General features: G+C 45.9%; 1 protein-coding gene across 9 annotated transcripts in view; it reads right to left on the bottom strand.

Annotated features, from left to right (window-relative positions):
• SDR42E1 (short chain dehydrogenase/reductase family 42E, member 1) overlaps window positions 1–20251 on the bottom strand; it is a 125414-nt gene that overhangs the window by 2334 nt on the left and 102829 nt on the right. For 5 of the 9 annotated variants that reach the window (XM_070451483.1, XM_070451485.1, XM_070451482.1 and 2 more), the window contains one exon: window positions 699–791. In XM_070451483.1, the coding sequence (XP_070307584.1) occupies window positions 699–766 (68 nt within the window). In that variant the 5' untranslated portion in view covers window positions 767–791. Of the gene's footprint in view, window positions 1–698; window positions 792–1691; window positions 3212–16135; window positions 16249–20251 lie in introns of those variants that run through there. The other 4 variants (XM_070451487.1, XM_070451486.1, XM_070451489.1 and 1 more) reach the window with 4 other exon arrangements.

Below are 20251 nucleotides of genomic sequence, written 5' to 3'. Positions count from 1 at the left end.
AATATTGAAAAACAAGCATCTTCACATTTATTTAAGTTACCAAGAGAGAGGCTTAAAAAAAAAAAAAGAGAGAGGCTTTATCTTCAAAGATGGTGGTGTCCACATATTACATTCCCCCAGCCCCCCGTTCCAGGCATGCATGCATAATAGGCCACTTCAGTCATGCCTGACTCTTTGTGACCCCATGGAATGTAGCCCACCAGGCTCCTCTGTCCATGGGATTCTCCAGGCAAGAATATTGGAGTGGGTTTCATGTTCTCCTCCAGGGAATCTTCCTGACCCAGTGATCAAACCTGCATCTCCTGCAGCTTCCTGTATTGAAGGCGGGCTCTTTACCACTGAGCCACCAGAAAACCCCTCCTCCCCCTGTTCTAGCACCCACCATCTATTCTTCAGAATATTTATGAATGGTAATGTAACTGTGAAAGAATAGCTATTATTTTAAACTGTTTTTTTTTGTGTGATATGACTATCTCCCCACCCCCATTCAGTGGCTTTATAAAGGATTTTTTTTCAAGTGGAATGTATCTGTAGTTCTCAATTTCCTAATCTGAGCAGTGGGCAGCATGATTCATTCCTGGTCTACACTGTACCAACAAGTAAAACTCTACACTGCATTAATGTGGGTTGAAAGCTATACTTTTCCCAGCAACTACCAGTAAAATACTTCCATGGACATATTTTGCAGATGCACTGACCGGAATCCAAAATAGCCACCTCCTCCTGTAATGAGGACCGTTTCCTTCGGAGATTTGTGGAAATCCATATGTGGCAGTCAAAGATAACTAGACCTATGAAGAAAGGAAGATGCACCACTGTTACTGACCCAACTGCCAATGCGATGGTCCCCTACTTGGGGTTAACAGACACAAAAATGGCAGTGTGCTCCAACAGAAAGAAAAGCTAAGACCTGGGTTCCCGTCATGGCTTTGTGACATTAGCTGACTCCTGCCCACCCCCCTCCTGTCACTTCTTGGGCTGCACAACATTTCTTCCCGTGTGTCAGCAGGAACAGTAATAATCTGCTCTGACTGCCTGGCAAGGTCAGTGTGAAGGTTAAATAAGATAATGTAGCTGGAAGTGTTTTGAAAAACCACAAAGCACTCTCCAAATAGAAAGAATTATTCTTAATCCGTGGAAAACACTAGAGGCTTTTTGAAAAGAAGTTGTTCGAATTTGGTAGGGAGGGTCATTTTTCGAACCACCACCCCACCCACCAGAAAAATCAAGGACAGAACTCTGAAGCAAATTTCCAACATCTTTTGTTTAAGATAGCACACTGCAGCATAGTTTAATACTGGCTTTTATGTAAAGAAAAAAAAAAGTAAAAAAAGTGTGGAAGTACAAAAAGGTCCTTTATGTAGCAAACCATATTCACCCACCCAGGAAATCTTCTAAGTACTGTGTGTGCTCAATGCTTTGTTTCTCCCTCCCTCCGCATCTATGCTAAAATTATATTATAATTATTATTTTTTCAAGGCTCCAAGACACCTTTCTTTCAAAAACAAGACAAAACAAGCAAAAAGTGGCCCGCTCAACTCTTTCCACTTAAGAAAAAATGGAACAGGAGGCTCGCAGGTCCTCAAATGCATTTAAACACACACACACACTTTCGCTCATTCAGTCAAGTAAGTGGAGACAACTGAAAAGTGTGGATAGTTAGGGAAGCTGCAAGCAACCAAGGGTGCTACCATTTGGATGGGTTCATCCCTCTGAGCTGTTGCTGCATTAAAAATCGGAGCTAAAAATAAGCTCACAGGATTCTGGAGACCGAATGGGAACGTGTATAAAAATTGTCTGATGTAGTACAGGTGCCCCACTGATGTCACTTCTTGAATTTCCTTTTCTTTGACTTCCAGAGTCTAGGGATTCAATTTTTCTCTTACATTCCCACATACCATGATTAGGTCTCTCAGAAGTACAGGGTTACACAAAGCTTGTCAGATTCTTCTGGATAACTCTACTAAGAAGCTTTGATCTCCAGTAAAGCTAACCAGATCATTCGTGTGGAAATCAGTTGGTGTGACAGCTGAAGACAAGATTCAGCCAGTGACTGTCTCCGTGGCTTGAGGGTGAGAAAATTAGGAAAACTGAGCAAAATGATGTGAAGGATGGCTGAAGTCCCAAGGTCTGACTAAACAGTTGTCATTGTTGTGCTTACAAGAAAATCCATCAAAAATGAATGCCCCAGCATCCTTTTAATATGCGACCTTATGTTTCTATTATTTTTCTGAGTGCAGGATGCTCCCATTCGGATTTGGAATAGCCAGCCATAAAACTTGGTGTAGTCCATTCTATTGCTCAGCGTGATCACATGACTTTGTTGTCACTGATGCTGCTTCCCGACACAGAAGGGTGTCCGTCACTGACACTTCAATCCAGACTTCTTACTGTCACCACCGTGACCTGGTGGCAACCTCCTTCTCTGACTTCCTCTCACTCTTCTGTTGGGACTCTACGCTCTGCCCCCCTGAACTTTTCCCTTTTCTTGACGATGCCAAGCTCATCTGTGCCCTGAGGCCTATGCACACTCCTTGCTTCACCTCTGTGTGTACCGCCGACGAGCCAGATCCCTGCCAGGCTGCGTCTTTCTCAATATTTAGGTCTGCTCAGGTGCTCGACGCAGGGGGTAGTTTCTGAAGAGCTCTCCCTTATCTGAACGCTGCTTTGTTTTCTTCGTGGCACATTTCATGACCTAAATGTATTTGTTTCCTTTCTGACTACTGATCTCCTTCCAGCAGAATGTGGGTGCCATGAGAACCGAAACCTTCAGCCTTTCTCACTGGCATGTCCCCACCAGAACCTCGGATGCAGTGGATGGCCATCAAGTATTTGCAGAATTCATGGATGATTTGGAACACGGTGAAATACATCCAATTTAGTAAAATGATGATGGGCACAAATTATGCAGGGCCCGCTCGTGTCCAAGAGTCGTCATTGTGTATGCCAATCAGTGCTGCCATTTTCATTTAACTTAGCTCCTAAAAAGAAAAGTTCTGGCATGAAAATGACATAAAGCAAAATGTGACAGAATTCCTGCGTTCTGGAGCGTATGCTAGAGGAGACAGGCTTCTGCAAATTAAAGTAGAAGGCAAAACGGAGAAACCAAGATTCCTTCGTGGGAGCCTGCACTCTATTCTGTAGACAACAGTCTTTGCAGGTGTCCAGGACGGCGGGCTCACTTCAGTCCTTGTCAAAGATTAAGCTTTACCTGGAGGAGGGAGAGAGTGGAGGTTTGCAGGAGTCTAGGTGAGGGGTAATGAAGGGGCAGGGCCAGTGTGCTCAGCTGAGATCACGATGAGGCAGGGGCAGCAGGTGAAGTCTAAGGACGGTGACACCATTAAGCAAAACAGCACTTACAGGTTTTAGAACTGTTCTGTTTGGTTACATGGTTTTCATTAAGAGGATGCCTGGGGGTGGAGAAGGTTAAGGTATTTTTCTGTCTTCACACGAATTCCCTGATAAGGAAATCAGAAAATGGACAAGGCTTCAAAGAGCCCAGCTAAGAATTTTCCAACAGAAAATTCTTCGCAGGGACTTCCCTGGTGGTTCAGTGGTTCAGACTCCATGCTCTCACTGCAGGTGACTAGGGTTCGATCCCTGGTCAGGGAACTAGATCCCACATGCTGCAACTAAGAGTTCGCATGCTGCAACTAAAGATCCTGCAATGAAACTAAATGAATAAATAAGTATTTTTTAGGAAAGGAAAAAGAAAAAAAGAAATTCTTTCAAATCTCTCATTGTCCTTTTTTTAAAAAGTTTTTATTTTATATTGGAGTATAGCCAGTTAACAACACTGTGATAGTTTCAAGCTCACAGCAAAGTCAGTCAGCCATCTATAGACATGTACACGTTCTCCTCCAAACTCCCCTCCCATCCAGGCAGCCACATAACATTGAGCAGAGTTCTCTGTGCTATATGGTAGGTCCTTGTTGGTTATCCATTTTAAATACAGCAGTGTGTATCAATGTCCTTTGTTTTTAAAATTGCACATTCCCGTCCAGTCATAAGACCACAGGCCAGTCCTGGTTCATGTGCACATTAATCACACCAGGAATGAACAAATTCAAATTATTAACGCTTCTGAGTACCTGTCAGGCCTATTCATGCTACTCCTCATTACCGTCCAACTAATTCCAGAATTATCTGGGGCAAGAACCTATGTAACTGAACTGGAGGGTCAGAGGAGTGGTAAGAAGTAAGGAAGATTAATAATTTAACAAGACAAACGGCAAGGAAAGAAGCCTACCCACATGGCTGGTGAAACCTTCATAGATGACCAGCCATTAGTGCTACCACCCAGAAGCCACCTCCTCCTTTTCCAGCTGTCTGTATCAGTGAGCACAGAAAAATTGCAGCAAACACATTTCACAGGAAACCAAAAGAAATTCCCATGAACACTAAGCCAGAAGGGAGAAAAGAGGGTCTGTGTGGTTTTCCTTCAAATGGCTGCCTGATTTTTTATATTTCATGGTGGCTGCTTTACTAGTTTCCGTCTGATTCCTTCCAGGGTTGGGCACTCAGACCACTGTTTATAATCTCAATTGCTTTAAGGCTCTTTCAAATTGTGGCTTTGTTCAGTAATTGCTTCCCTCTGGGTTGGGGGGGGAGGGTCACATTTAATCTGAGGAATCATTTTAGCAGATACAGGTTATGATTAAGTACACGATCCAAAAAAAAAAAAAAAAAAGGAATCTTAATTATAAACAAGAAAAAATGAAATTTAAAATCCGCCTGACCCCTTGATAAAACTAAGATAGAACGAGGGTAATAAAGTTGACATCTCACAGGGAAGTCATGAGAAGAAACTCATAAAAATGACTAGGAGTACTTCAGATTTACAAAGACCTAATTAAATGTGAAGGATCAGTAATAAGAACCTCAGCTTATGCACACAGTTCCTTCATCCCCAGGGTTCAAGAGGATGATGCTACTGACCCTCTGGTATGAAAATGCAACATACAAATCTAGGCACTACTGTGTATGGTGAGCAGAACTGAAGACGGCTTTCATAAAAATAAAAATTTACTGTATTTACTTTAAAGGAAGATAAAAATATATCCAGGTAGCTTAATCATATGATGGCATGTTTTAAATTACTGCCCAGGTACTGAATGGAGGCAAAAGTTAACTGTGTTCGTACTGAGATCAGGAGAGTGTATTGAAGCTAGAGGGTTTAGAAATGGTGCTGCTCATCCACACATGATCTGAAAGTTAACTGCGTTTAATACAAAGCAGTCAGAGCCGTAAGGATGAACAAGTAGTTAGAGGCCATAAGGAGAGTCACCCTGATACAGGTAAAAGGGATATGAGGTGTAAAACCTAAAAGGCCAAACACATCTGCGAAGAAAATTAATGGCACAGCATTAAGTGGAAAGTTGACACAATCATAACAAACAGAGGTATTTGCAGGTTTGAGTTTTATTGGCAGTGGCAGGGAAATTAATTCTATCACCTGATCTTCTTGTCCAGCTACCCGCTCAAACTCCGTTTGCCTAGATATTTGTGTTAGGTAGTTAGAACAGGAAACAGGAGTCCAGAATGGCCGTGGCTAAAAGACAAGGAAGGGAAAAGGCCGGGAAAATAGAACAAAGGAAGGTCAAAGGAAGGCCCGAGGTCTGAGTGAGACCTCAGGTAGAACAAACAGCGCTCCTGGCTAGCCCCATTTACAGAGGGGAGGCCCGGGGAGGAAAAACATACAGGAGGAGGAGCCAAAGCGCGCTCTCTTTTCTGTGCAGCGTGCTCCCCAACTCTCTTCGCGTCTTTGGGTCAGCATGCCCTCATGCCTCGGGGATGAATTTTTCTGCGATTTTCTAAATAAAATAGAGCTGTAACACTGATTTCTCTAAGAGCTATAACACGGTCTGTCCAAGACCCGACAGCTGTGACGCGCCGAGGGCTTTAACGGCCGTCACTCCAAACCTTTGTTGTGACGAGACAGAACCGAGGAGCATACACTCGCCTGACATCTATGGTGCTGTGACTTGGGTTTAACCTGGCTGAAACAACCTCGGCGCAAGCATAGCAGGAGCCCAACTCAGCCAAAGCAAGGGAAGTGACAAGAGGCCCATCGTTCTAGAACACAGGACACCAAAAATCGAACTCTATAGAAAGCTCACCCAGCTCAGTCTCAGATTCCAGAAGACCTCTGGTTACGTAGGAGGTCCTCACTCCTATGGCTGGAGGGACATATGCCTAAAGAAATCTTAATTCCTTTACAATCTCTTGTTTCTTGTTTCCTTGAACCCACCACCCCGTGAAAGACAGGCAGCAGTGGGCTCAACTGAGGACTCTGGAGAGGATACTCTTTGGTATGTCCCAAGGCACTGTCTGCTGAGCCCCAGTAGCTGTTAGCCAAGCCGGTGGGGGTTCCTCTGTTCTTAAGCTTCTCTGTGCCATGGATCAGGCCAATGAAAACTGAGCACAGGTCAGGTATTTAGCAGATTTTCCGGCAGGCTAGGAAGGGGCTCCCTTGGCACGTTTTCCCCATTATTTTTCCCTCCTGTCCTTCAGCTCCCTCCTGGGACTCAAGCCCAGCCAAAACCCATGAAGCTCAGGCTCTGACGTCTTACTGCAAAAATTCAGTGAGAGACAAAGCGATAGGTGAGAGGTGGATTTGTTAAGATTCAGAGAGAAGCGCCACACTCTACAAGGTATGGGCCATGGAATGTGGCCTGGCTAGGTTTTGAAAGCAGGGAGATTTCATATGCTAATGAGTGGGAGGATCATCCCAACCATTGGGGAGCCACCCCACTCCTTTGTCTTTTGACAGTGCTTTAGAGCTGCCCTGCCACCTCTGGGTGTGTCATTTGGTTTACAGATTGGGGATTAAGGTTTACTTGAATTTGACTTGTCGCCTTGGACCCAACTGATTTTAATTGGTTCACGTTATGCCCTTGTGCTATGTCATTCTTTCAAAGGTTGTGCTCTGCCCCCTTCCTTCCCGTTTCATGCTCTTTTCCTCAGCCCCACTGCTGGGCCCACAGTGTTGCCTCAACAATCTTATGGAGGGACAACCAGAAAATAGGTGGCCCTTGGGAGGGAAATACTGTATAATATCCAACCCCTCTAGATATTCAGCCCTTCATCTTCCATGTTTCCTGCAACATGTGCAACATCAGCATCTCCCAGTGAACCCGCTAGGGCGGGCGACAGGCACACAGCACCTGCTAGAAGTCCATCAGTTGGCATCCCTTCAAAGGCAACTGGGCCTCCAGGGATAGTGTTTGCCACTTTGGGAGTTAGCCCCACAGTCGTTTGGGCCCAAACCCTTACCACCCTTCTTCTAAAGTTACAAACATACCCCCAGATCAAATTTCCACTCCACTTTTATGGAACATTTGGTCTGTTGCTCTAAACAAATTTGTTCTTAAGCCAATTACCAACTCCTACAATCAGGACCCTGTCCCCTTGTAGGCAATATTGCTCCACCCAGCCTACTATTAAAATACTGTAATGCCCCTAATAGGGCCAGATAACCCACTCCTTTGTCACTACTTCTGTTATTACCTAAAGTGGGTCTACGACAATGAAATGTTTACCACTGGAGACACCCTAACCTGCTCTTATGGAGGACTAGGGAAAGAAATCAGTGACTTACAATCCCTTCGAGCAGTAAGAAGATAAGGCTAATGACTGTTACACTGTTTCCCAATCTCAGGGCACAGGCTTGGATTGCTTTACATCATATCTACTCCCATCCACAGTGGACGAACCAGCAATGAGTTAAAATTACAACCCCTTAATCCTACGAGATCACGGACTCGGAGTCCGGACACGACTGAGTGACTTAGCAGCAATCTTACCCAGCACTGGTCATGCTGGAGACCTTGGGGATGCCCAACTCCAGTCTGGGGGGGTCCCAGGAGGTCAAGCTGCCTTGACCTGCCTAGGGATCTGGCCCTTGAAAGGTTGTTACGCCTCAACCTGCTCGGGGATCTGCCAGTCCAGGGGTCCCAGGAGGTCGTCACGCCTCGACCTGCCCAGAGACGCAATTCTAGGGAGGCCATCATGCCTCGACCTGCCTAGGGACCCAATTCTTGGAAGGCCATCATGCCTCGACCTGCCCAGGGATTCAATCTCTAGGAGGCTGTTATGCCTCCTAGATGCCTGGGAGGCAGGGACACCTGGCTATCAGGTTGCAACAGTTCTGGGTAGGATAAACCTAAGAAAGACTCACCCCTAAGGAAGTCCACCCATGGAAATAGAAGGAAGCCTATTACTTGTGGAAATGTGTCCAGTCTCTGCAATAACTCAGGAGCCCAATGAGAACCCCACTGCCTTTCTGGAAAGGCTAAAAGAGGCCCTCCAAAAGTTTACCAATTTGGACTTAGACTCTTACAGGGGACAGGTGATTTTAAAGGGCAAATTCCTGTCCCAATGTACATCACATATCAGAATTAACTTAAAATAGCTACAGCAGCAGGACCCTGCTTCCTCTTTAGATGAGATGGTCCAGACAGCCACCAATACCTTTTATAACAGAGAACAGGAGAAAGAGGCCAAGGCCCAGGAGAGGGAGAGAAGGAAAGAGACAAGGCATGCCCAGATGCTGGCCGCCCTCCAGGGAAGCCCTATGGCACATCCCGAGTCCTTGAAGGACAAGGCACGAGGCAAATGCCTAATCTGTAGACAGGCGGGACATTGGGCCAAAGAGTGTCCAAACCATTACAAGTGTCCTAAAATGGCTTGCTACAAAGGCCATCAACTGGGATATTGGGCCCTCGGGACCCAAGAGCCTCAAGGTCAAGCGCCAAGCCTTCCCTCACGATGGTTCAAGAGGACTGAAGTAGCCCGCTCCAGCCAGCCCGCCTGTCATAGATAACCATCACGGGGCTGGAGCCAAGGGTGCAACTGGATGTGGCAGGTAGGTCCGAGAATTTCTTGGTTGACACAGGGGCTACCTACTCTGTTTTGATCTCCTATTCAGGAGCCTTCTCCCCCCAAACCTGTACCATTTTGGGTGCTACAGGAAAAGCAACTACTAGAAGATTCACCCAAGCACTTCTTGGTCGCTGGGATGGACAGATATTCTCCCACCAGTTCCTGGTGGTCCCTGAGTGTCCTATTCCCTTAATGGGAAGAGACATACTCACTGAACTGGGGACCACCCTTGTGATGGGGAGCTTTTCAGCCCCTAGGGCCCTACAGCTTCTGGTTACTACTGAAGAACCCTTTACACCTTCTTCAATAGGGAGGAACCAAAAACTATGGGAAGACAAAATTAATCCCCAGGTGTGGGACCAGGGGATTCCTGGACGAGCCCACCAAGCTGAACCGGTCATCACTGTCCTCCGAGATCCCACTGGTTTCCTAACTGGAAACAACATCCTCTCAAAAGAGAGGCTCGGGAGGGACTACAGCCTTTAACAAGTAAATTCCTTGTTTGTGGGCTATTGGTCCCACAAGTTTGCCATGTAACACCCCAATCCTCTCAGTAAAGAAAAAGGATGGAACCTGGCGAGTGGTTCAAGATCTCTGGATCATAAATGAAGCTGTAGTCCCCCTCCATCCCACAGTACCCAATCCCTATGTAATCTTGGGAGAAATCCCACCCAGTGCCAAGTGGTTTACAGTCTTGGATCTCAAAGATGCATTTTTTTTGCATACCACTGGCTAAAGGATCCCAATATCTTTTTGCCTTTGAGTGGGAGGCCCCAGGAGAAAAACACCAACAGATGACTTGGACAGTATTACCTCAGGGGTTCAGAGACAGCCCTCACTTGTTTGGACAGGTCCTTAGCCGGGATCTCCTAGATCTGGACCCGGGACCTAACAGGAAAATATTACAATAGGTAGATGACCTACTAATCTGCTCTCCAGATGAGAAAACTGTCCAACAAGATGCAATTCAGGTTCTAAACTTTTTGACAGAAATGGGATATAAAGTCTCCCATGCTAAGGCACAGATGGTCGAGACAAAGGTCACTTATCCGGGAGTTCAGATTACACGGGTCCAGGAGGCTGTCCTCTGATCAGGTACAAGGAATTCTCCAGTTGCCCTCCCCCACGACTTGAAAACAATTGCGAGCTTTCCTGGGGCTAACTGGGTATTGTAGAATCTGGATACCGAACTATGGTCTAATTGCCCAGCCCTTATATGAAAGCTTAAAGGGATGGGATGATTCAATCCCACTGATGTGGGGAACTCCTCAAAAGAAGGCAGAGGCTACACTAAAACAGGCCTTAACTCAGGCATCTGCCTTGAGGTTGTCAGACCCAGAAAAAGCATTCCAACTTTATGTCGATGAAAGAAAGGGAATAGCCTTGGGAGTGTTAACTCAAAGGTTGGAATCTGAGCCCCAGCCTGTAGCTTACTTATCCAAGAGGCTCGATCCAACCACCCAAGGCTGGCCCCCCACTGCCTTCGAAATCTTGCAGCTATTGCAATCATGATAGAAGATGCTTTAAAACTCTCCTTTGGGGGCAAACTATTTTTACCAGCCACCAAGTAAAACAACCCCTAAATGGTAAAGGCCATTTATGGATGTCTGATCAAAGAATCCTCAGATATCAAGTAATGCTGATGGAAAATTCAGGCCTCACTATATCCCCTTGTGAGCTTCTTAACCCAGCCACCCTCCTACCTACCCCCGAGGGCTCTCTCCCCTTTCACTCTTGCCTAGAAACCTTGGACCACTGGACAAAACCCCGAGAGGGATTGTCGGAAGATCCTCTGACCAATCCTGAGGAAATCTGGTACACTGATGGAAGCAGCTTTGTTTTAGATGGAAAAAGAAGAGCTGGATATGCAGTAGTCTCCAATTTTGAGATCATAGAGGCTAACCCTCTGCCACCAAGTACTTCAGTCCAATTAGCTGAGCTCATAGCCCTGACTCGAGCTTTAGAGCTGGGAAAAGGAAAAAGAATAGCTATTGACACCGACTCCAAGTATGCCTTTCTGGTGCTACATGCACATGCTGCTATTTGGAAATAAAGGGGCCACTTGACCACCAGAGGGTCCCCAATCAAATATGGTGATCAAATTCTTAGACTCTTGGAGGCAGTCCATCTGCCCACTGAGGTTTCAGTCTCCCACTGTACAGGACACCAAAAAGGGAGCACTGAAGTGGCAAGAGGGAACCAAGCAGCTGATCAGACAGCTAAGAGAGCAGCATTACAGAACAATGGCCTAGTAGGGGTTGCCACCTTAGTTTTACAGACTAATTTGCCAGAAACTCCTTCATATACTGAAGGTGAGACTCTTAAAGCTAAGACTGAGGGCTTTCAAGAAGATCATATGGGGTGGTTGCAAAAGGAGGGACTCCTTTTTCTGCCTGGAAACCTCCGATGGAAGTTGGTTAACTCCTTACATGCCACCACTCATTTAGGGAAAAGGCCCTCCAAAGATTACTAGAAAGGTCCTCAGAGGAACAGGCCTCCAAACAACTATAAGGCAAGTGGTCTCCTCTTGTCCCACTTGCCAGTTAAACAACCCCCAAGGAGCTCGAAGACCCTGGATGGCCCAGTCCATCCAACGACATGGGACCTACCCAGGAGAGGACTGGCAGATGGACTTCACCCAGATGCCAGTTTCTCAAGGGTATAAATACCTATTAGTCATGATAGATACATTCACAGGATGGATTGAAGGCTTTCCCACCTGGACTGAGAAGGCTGAGGAGGTGGTAAAAAAACTGCTCCATGAAATCATTCCAAGATTTGGTCTGCCCAGGTCATTACACAGTGACATTGGGACATCATTTACCTCTAAGGTCACCCAATGGGTCTCTAAAGCATTGGGCATTACTTATTATCTCTATTGTGCCTGGAGGCCTCAGTCTTCAGGAAAAGTAGAAAGAGCCAACCAATTCTTAAAATCAGTGATAAAAAAGATAACCCAGGAAAGCTCCCTGGGATGGAAGGAGGCTTTACCAATAGCTCTCCTCCACACCTGTACTGCCCCTAAGGAACAGGTTGGTCTTATATGGAAGACCTTTTGTTTATGTCAATGACCTCTTTCTAGATCCAGAGGTATAGGCCCTCCGGCCTTATACCATGGCCATTGGGCAATTCCAACAGGATATATGCTTGTGGGGTATGAACCAGGACCCAAAAGACTCTAAGGAGTCACCACCATATGCTCCAGGGACTCAAGTCCTAATTAAAGTCTGGAAAGATGGGTCCCCAAAGGCTCAACTCTAGCCCACATGGAAGGGCCCCTACCCTGTAATACTTTCTACCCCCACAGCAGTCAAGGTACCAGGACATGACTCCTGGATTCACTACTTACGAGTCAAGCCGTGGAAGAAAACAGAAGAAAACACTCAATATACCTGTGAGCCCCTGGGAGATCTCAGATGCCTATTCAGAACTACAAATGGGTGCCATTCTAATGAACACCCCCAAAATCTTGTTTCTGGGGATAAGATTTCTCAGGACAGCTCTAAAGAGCCAACACAGCTTGGCAGGGATTGTACTCCAAAACAGACAGGAGATAGATCTTCTGATCCCTGAACAGGGAGGGACTTGAGCCATCCTGGCAATGTGAATTTGGAATTGGCTAATGCCGCTACTAGTCCTTGTTATGCCATATTGATGCTGCTTATGATTGCTCCATGTATTATCAATTGTCTAACCTGTTTTGTCTCTGCCCAGGTCAACAAGATACAACATACAGTGCCAGTTCAACAAAGATATAAAACTACAGCTGACGATGGAAAATATCACTCACCCTTAGATGGACACTGCTATAAGGACTCTGAGGCTTGAGACTAGCAAGAGGGGGAGGCCCAATACTCCTCGCCATCCCAGTTCAGCAGGAAGTAGCCAGAAAGTCCTCGATGCCCTTATTCCCAAAGAATTGGGCCTCCCATCTCTTGAGGGGGGAATGTTAGCTAGTTAGAATAGGAAACAGGAGTCCAGAATGGCAGTGGCTAAAAGATAAGGGAAAAGCCAGCGAAAATAGAACAAAGAATGTCAAAGGAAGGTCCAAGGACCAGAGTGAGGACCTCAGGTAGAACAAAGAGCACTCCTGGGCTAGCCCAATTTACACAGGGCAGCCCCTGGGGGGGGGGGGGGGGGGGGGGGGGGGGGGGTGGGGGGACGGACACACATATAAAAGGAGGAGCCAAAGCGTGTTTGCTCTCTCTCCCCCAAATACTGTCATGCTCCCCCACTCTCTTCTCTTTGCATCTTTGGGTCAGCATGCCCTCACGCCTCGAGGATGGATTTTCCTGCAATTTTCTAAATAAAATATAGCTGTAACACTGATTTGTCTAAGAGCTGTAACATGGTCTATCCAAGACCCGACAGCTGTGATGCACCGAGGGCTTTAATGTCCATCACTGCAAATCTTTGTTGTGACGAGATAGAACCGAGGAACATACTCTTGCCTGACATTTGTTGCACAAAAGATTCTTGCAGTCTTGCAGTTATTCCTGATGCTTATGATAGAAGTTAATCACACAGTTTTATAATCGGTATTTTCCACCTGCTTCCTAAACTATCATATTAACTCCATGCAAACCTAAGCCATTTCTCTAAGAAAGTCAGCAGGAACGAGGAGTATCTGACAGATCCTAGACCTGGTAAATCCAAACACAGTATGTACTCTGCAACCTTTCAAATGCCCCTTGCTGTTGTACCTGCAAGCACTACACTTGTACTTCCTCCCCTCTAGGTCAGCATGCCTGCCACTTAAAACATATCAAAGTACCTGTCATTCATTAATCACCTACTGTGTGCTGAGCACCGTGCGAGACCTTTTCCACAAATCATTTCCCTTGATGCTACTAACAACCCTCTGAGGTAAGTACTAATTGGTAAACCCCATTTACTACGGCCAGGTCAGTAGTTGGGACAGCAGGGGGCTGTACCTACTAGAACCCAGATGCATCTGACTCTACAGGCTACACCTCACCCACATCAAGCACTCAGGGCTGTGCAGAGTCCTGACCTGAAGCAGCCAAGTCTATGGTAACCCGAGTCCTACGGGGGCTTTCACAGCTAACACATTCTGCAATGTGAAAGGGGCCCTTCCAATTTCCAGAAGGGCAGGAAGGCGGTGCCCCATCCCCTCCCAAGAGGCAGAGGTAGTGGGGAGGCAGGGTTAAGCTTTTTAAGTTATAAAGCAGAAAATCTGAGTCCTAGACTTGCTTCTCCCATCAATTCCCTGTGTGACCTTGGGAAAGTCACTGAAACTCTCGGATCCTGTTTCCTCCTTGCTAAAATGAAAATAACAACTATGGCGGCATTTACTATTCATTATGGGCGAGGGGCTTAAGGTTTCCCACTGAAGCCTCAGAACAATCTTCTGAGGTAATTATTATCCTCAGCTTTTCAGATATGAGAAAAAGACTCAGAGGTCAAGAACCTTGCCTACCCATATACATATATATCCAAAGTAAAGGAAATCACTATCTCGAAAAGGTATCTGGGCCCCCATATTCACTGCAGCGTTATTAAAAATTGCTAAATCATGGAAACAACCTAAGTGCCCATTAAAGGATGAATGGATAAGGAAAATGTGATGTATACACACACAGACACACACACATGGAATACTATTCAGCCACTCAAAAAGGGAAGGAAATCCTACCATTAGTGACAGTACCAATTGACCTTGAGGGCATTATGCTAAGTGAAATAAGTCACAGACAAATAGTGGGGTGATGTAGATTACACAGACACTCTAAAAGAGCTGATCTCATAGAAACAAAGAGTAGGACGGTGGTTGCCCGGGGTGGGGGATGGGGGAAATGAGGAGATCCTGGTCAAAGGGTATAAGCTTCTAGTTACAAGACATAATTGAGTTCTGGGGATCAAATACACAACATGGGGGCCATATGTAATATTATCGAATTATAGGCTTGAAAGTTGCTAGGAGAGTGGATCCCCCCCCCCACCCCCCACCCCAACCCTCGCCCTTTGGAAGCCCGAAGCTCCCAAAGCTGAACCACCCAGGGTGAACCAGGGCCCGCCTTGCTGACCCAGACGCCAACTCCATGCAGATCTGATCTCAAGACCTCCGCCTGGATGCTGCCATCTTCCTGCACGCCAGGTGAGAGTAGATCTTTCGAGTGTTCACCACACACAAAGAAAGCTATGGTGATTCTGGGAGGTGATGGAGATGTTAACTGACCTCACTACACTTATCATTTCACAATGTATGTGCGCATCAGGTCATCAAGTAGCGCACCTCAAAATCACACAACGCCACACGTTATTTTTACCCTAGTCAAGCTGAGAGGAAAAAAAATCTAAAACAAAGCAAAAAACTGGCCCACAAATTATGCAGGTGACAGAGGCTGAGTTGGAGCAAGGACCTGAAGACAGGTCAGAGTAGGAGGACCCAGCTAGGTCATTCACTTACCACCTTCATAATTTCTGTCACACCTGGTATCTCTGATACTTTGTTGCTGCTTAGTCACTAAATGGTGTATGGCTCTTTGCAACCCCATGGACTGTAGCCCGCCAGGCTTCTCTGTCCATGGGATTTTCCAGACCAGATTACTGGTGCGGGTTGCCATTTCCTATTCTGGGGTCTCTTCCTGACCCAGGGATCGAATTCGTGTCTTCTGCATTAGCAGGCAGAACTTTACCACTGAGCCACCAGAGAAGCCCTATCTCTGATACTAGTACATACTTACTGTGTTTTATTTTAAACTCCTTATCTTTTAGCAATAAATACCTTCATTTTAAATGGGAACCTTACATGGCCACTTAGATGGAAAACCAGAATCATCTGTCATCAAGCGAAAGTAATCTTTCCCCCACAAAGTGCGATTATAATAAAAAAAAAAAATGTGAATGGAGTCTAGCTTGACACAGACGCCTGTTGAAAGTTCTGAGCTTGGGGTCTGTCATCTTTTTCAAAAAGAAGACGAAAACCAGAAGGTAGCCGGTGCTTGAGGCCTTTGCAACGATCCTAGAAAGCGACAGTGAAGCCCGCTGCTTGGAATCTGAGGGGAAGTTGGGGGTGGGGGTGGGGGGTACTCAGGTCAGCCATCACTCACGACCGCGCGCCGTACCAGCGGCCACCGGGCTCGTCCCACCTGGGCGGCCACGACGCGCAGGTAGCAGCCGGCGAGGTTGCCCTCCGCGGGACCCTGACGTGCCTGCGAGCCCAGGCGTCCCCGCCAGCCGCGCCCGGGTCCCGGCGGAGGGGCGACCCTCCCTACCCGGACCCACTCACAGAGCAGAAGACGACAGTGACGCCGGGACTGCTCGAAGTGGGGCGACTCAGACCCTTCCTCTCGCCACCTCCATCCCCACTTGGCGCCTGAGCCGTGGGACCAGCCTCCTGGAGCCACTTCCGGCCTCTCTAGGATGCTCGGAGGTCTCAGCATCTCTATGGTATGCAGGTTTCTCCCACCAAATACCTGTGCGGTGGTGTGGAATTCACGTCAGGCATCTTCCCGACGTGCCCAAACCGTGTGTTCCAGCTTCGCGGGAGCCCTTTCAGGGCACATCGGCTATAACCACCTCCAATTTAGACTTCCGTTTTTGTCTTTGTGTACCTCCAACGTTGAGCAGGACTTCCCTGTAGCTCAAACGGTAAAGAATCTGCCTGCGATGCAGGAGACCAGGATTCGATCCCTGGGTTGGGAAGTTCCTATGGAGCAGGGAATGGCAATCCACTCCAGTACTCTTGCCTGGAGAATTCCATGGACAGAGAAGCCTGGCGGGCTACAGTCCGTGAGATTAAAAGAGTCGGACACGCCTGAGCGACTAACGCACACACGATGTTGACCATAGGCAGTGCTTGATAAATAGGAGGAGCTCAGCTCAGTTATCGCCTGGATGGATGAGTGTGTGGATATGTGGATGGATAGATGGACGGGTGGATGGGTAGATGGGTGGGTGATGGATGGATGAGGCTCTCTAGGCTCCTGAGTATTCACTTCCCATGTATCTTTTAAAATCTCTGTCTCTGAGTTTCCATATTTATGTATATTTTCCTGTGTCCCTAATTTCCCCTATTTTTACAGTTCCACTTCTGATCAATGAGTGAGCAATGATGCGAAGACTAACCTTTGTTGCTGGCATATTCAGTGCAGCACTTTAACAGTATCCTCTTTTAGGATTTGAAACAGCTCAACTGGAATTCCATCACCTCCACTAGCTTTGTTCCTAGTGATGCTTCCTAAGGCCCACTTGACTTCGCACTTGAAGCACAAGCTGGAATCAAGATTGCTGGAAGAAGTGTCAAAAACCTCAGATATGCAGATGACACCACCCTTATGGCAGAAAGTGAAGAGGAACTGAAGAGCTTCTTAATGAAAGTGAAAGAAGAGATTGAAAAAGTTGGCTTAAAGCTCAACATTCAGAAAACTAAGATCATGGCATCCAGACCCATCACTTCATGGCAAATAGATGGGGAAACAATGGAAACAGTGACAGACTTTATTTTCTTGGGCTCCAAAATCACTGCAATGGTGACTGCAGCCATGAAATTAAAAGAATTTCTCCTTGGAAGAAAAGCTATGACCAACCTAGACAGCACATTAAAAAGCAGAGACATTACTTTGCCTACAAATTCTAGTTAAGCTATGTTTGTCTAGTTAAAGCTATGGTTTTTCCAGTGGTCATGTATGGATGTGAGAGTTGAACTATGAAGAAAGTTGAGCATCAAAGAATTGATGCTTTTGAACTGTGGTGTTGGAGAAGACTCTTCAGAATCCCTTAGACTGCAAGGAAATTAAACCAGTCAATCTGAAATCAGTCCTGAATGTTCATTGAAAGGACTGATGCTGAAGCTGAAATTCCAATACTTTGGCTACCTGATGCAAAGAACTGATTCCTTGGAAAAGACCCTGATGCTGGAAAAGATTGAAGTTGGGAAGAGAAGGGGATGACAGAGGGTGAGATGGTTGAATGGCATCACTGACTCAGTGGACATGAGTTTGAGCAAGCTCTGGGAGTTGGTGATGGACAGGGAGGCCGGGCATGCTGCAGTCCATGGGGTTGCAAAGAGTCAGACACAACTGAGTGACTGAACTGAACTGAACCTTTGTTGCTGAAGTAACCAAAGACTTTAAAGCCATATAGAAGGGAATGTTGACATCCTTATTCAAAGGTGTCCTGGAGAGGACCATCTTTTTCTCCTCATCACAAATCTGGTTCCATGGAAACCTGCAGACTCTGTGTACACACACACACACACACACACACACACACACACACACACACACACTACTTGACCCCTGGCTGGAGAAGACTTCATTTTGATGGCTCAAAGGATAGGAGTTTTGACTTCATACACTGCTGTTGCCACATGCAGACTCCAGTAAGCTCATATGACGTAAGTCATTTACTGCTAAATTTTCAGTGAAAACACAAACTCACAAATAAAACCTCAAGCCCGGGGATATAAACATTGATGAAGGCCACAGGAAGAAAGCCAAGTCCCCAGAGTTGAATCATTCCTCTCTAATCCTATCTGTGTTGTACTCAAGTGTGATCCAGCCATAAGTCTTAGGAGACTGAGATATGGTTGTAGCAAGTAGTCCTAAGGAACAGCTTTTCTCCGCCTTCCCAGCATTCATAAAGATTAGAAGAGGGGAAGAGGAAGGCTAGTGAGGTGACCGGCAATATGCTGTTGGGACCAGCAGCCAAGGAAGAAAATATCCCTCTGAGGATGCAGTATGTAAGACGGACATCCTTTGGGGAAATTCATCTCTAAGAGATGCCCAGATTTACTGCCTGTTGATAGCTCATAAGAAGAAATGTGGCAAATTTAAATGTTAATATCATCGTGCCACCAAGGACTCTTTTAAAATCTAAGCACTTATGTTTTAAGGGAAAATCATAAACTTTATAATTGCTTCCTTAATTTCTCCCCACTGCAATTTAGTGAGTTGATTCTATAAAGGTCTGAACAAGAATTTGAAGATAGAAATGACCAGGAAAAAAATTGACCTCAGTATTAATTTACATGTCAAACCTTTTAAAAAAAAACTTTCCCCTAATAATATATCCAGAAAGTGGATACATTTCAGAAAAACCAGTTTCAGTTATGATTCCTCACAGAATTCCAATAGTTTGTACTATTAGCTCATCAGATTCCCACAGAAATTGTATCTGTTAAGATTCTTTCAAGTAGTAGAGAATTTTGGTGTCCTTGTTTAGTAACTAAGTTGTGTCTGACTCCTTTGTGACCCCATGGACTGTAGCCCACCAGGTTCCTCTGTCCTTGGTATTCTGCAGGTAAGAATACTGGAGCAGGTTGCCATTTCCTTCTGCAGGGGATCTTCCTGACCCAGGGATCGAATCTGTCTCCTGCATCTCCTGCATTGGCAGGCGGGTCTTTACCACTGAGCCACCAGGGAAGCCCAGTAAAGAATAGCTCCAGCAAATATAGGTGGAAAAAATGGCAACTTTTAGAATCTCAGAAAGAGTTCAATAATTTATGTATGTATGGTAAGCAGTGCTAGCTTCTGTAATAGATAAATCCTGAAATCTCAGTGGTTTAATGCAATAAAAGTTTCTTTTTCATTCTCATCATAGTTCAATTAGTCTGCAGGGGAGAGTGGCTCTCCTGCACACAATCACCAGGGACCCAGCCTTCTTTCAATTGTTATGTTTTTTCATTTGTATTCAACTTGTGTCCACCAAGGTCATTGTAGAAAGGGAAGCGAGACCTTGGCTTTCCACAGCACCTCTGTTTAAAGTAGGTCCCCTGCAACCTTTGAAATCCTCCAATCACTTCAAAGCACTTAGCTTATCTGAAATTATCTTGTACAGTACTATCATGAATGCTCTGTGAGGCCAGAGACCTGCTTTATCGAACTAGTATAGCTCCTCTGCTCGTTAGAGTATCTGGCATAGAGAGAATTTGAAAAGATCTGCTGAATGAATGAGCAAGTGAGTGAATGTCCCAACTCTGGTTCTCTGTTCAAAACCAGATTTGCAGATGAGACCTTCTTTTGACCCTGGTTGGGTCAGAAATCACCTCTAATGTAGCAGAGGGCGCAAGGGAGAACAAGCTATGGGGATACAGCTATGGCAAGCGGGTATAAAAGCAACTATTAATAGCCCACCACTAAAATCCAGGGAAGTTTCTAGAAGAAGGAAAATCATTGTGAGCCTGGAAGGTACCCTCTACCTTGTTACCCCAAAGTGTGAAGGCAGCCACATCAACATCACTTGGGAGCTTATTCAAAATGCAGATCTTGGATCCCACTTCAAACATAACAAGAATCTGCAAAGGTCTTGCAAAATTTGGAAGTCCCCAGGGAATTCCTATGAACGATAAAGACAGAGATCTGCCCTAAAAGGTTTTTATCACTACGACTCTCAGATGTGGGTA

This window comes from Odocoileus virginianus, chromosome 20 (assembly GCF_023699985.2).
Source record: "Odocoileus virginianus isolate 20LAN1187 ecotype Illinois chromosome 20, Ovbor_1.2, whole genome shotgun sequence".
Lineage (NCBI taxonomy): Eukaryota > Metazoa > Chordata > Mammalia > Artiodactyla > Cervidae > Odocoileus > Odocoileus virginianus.
This window is presented reverse-complemented; position numbering and strand designations above follow the sequence as displayed.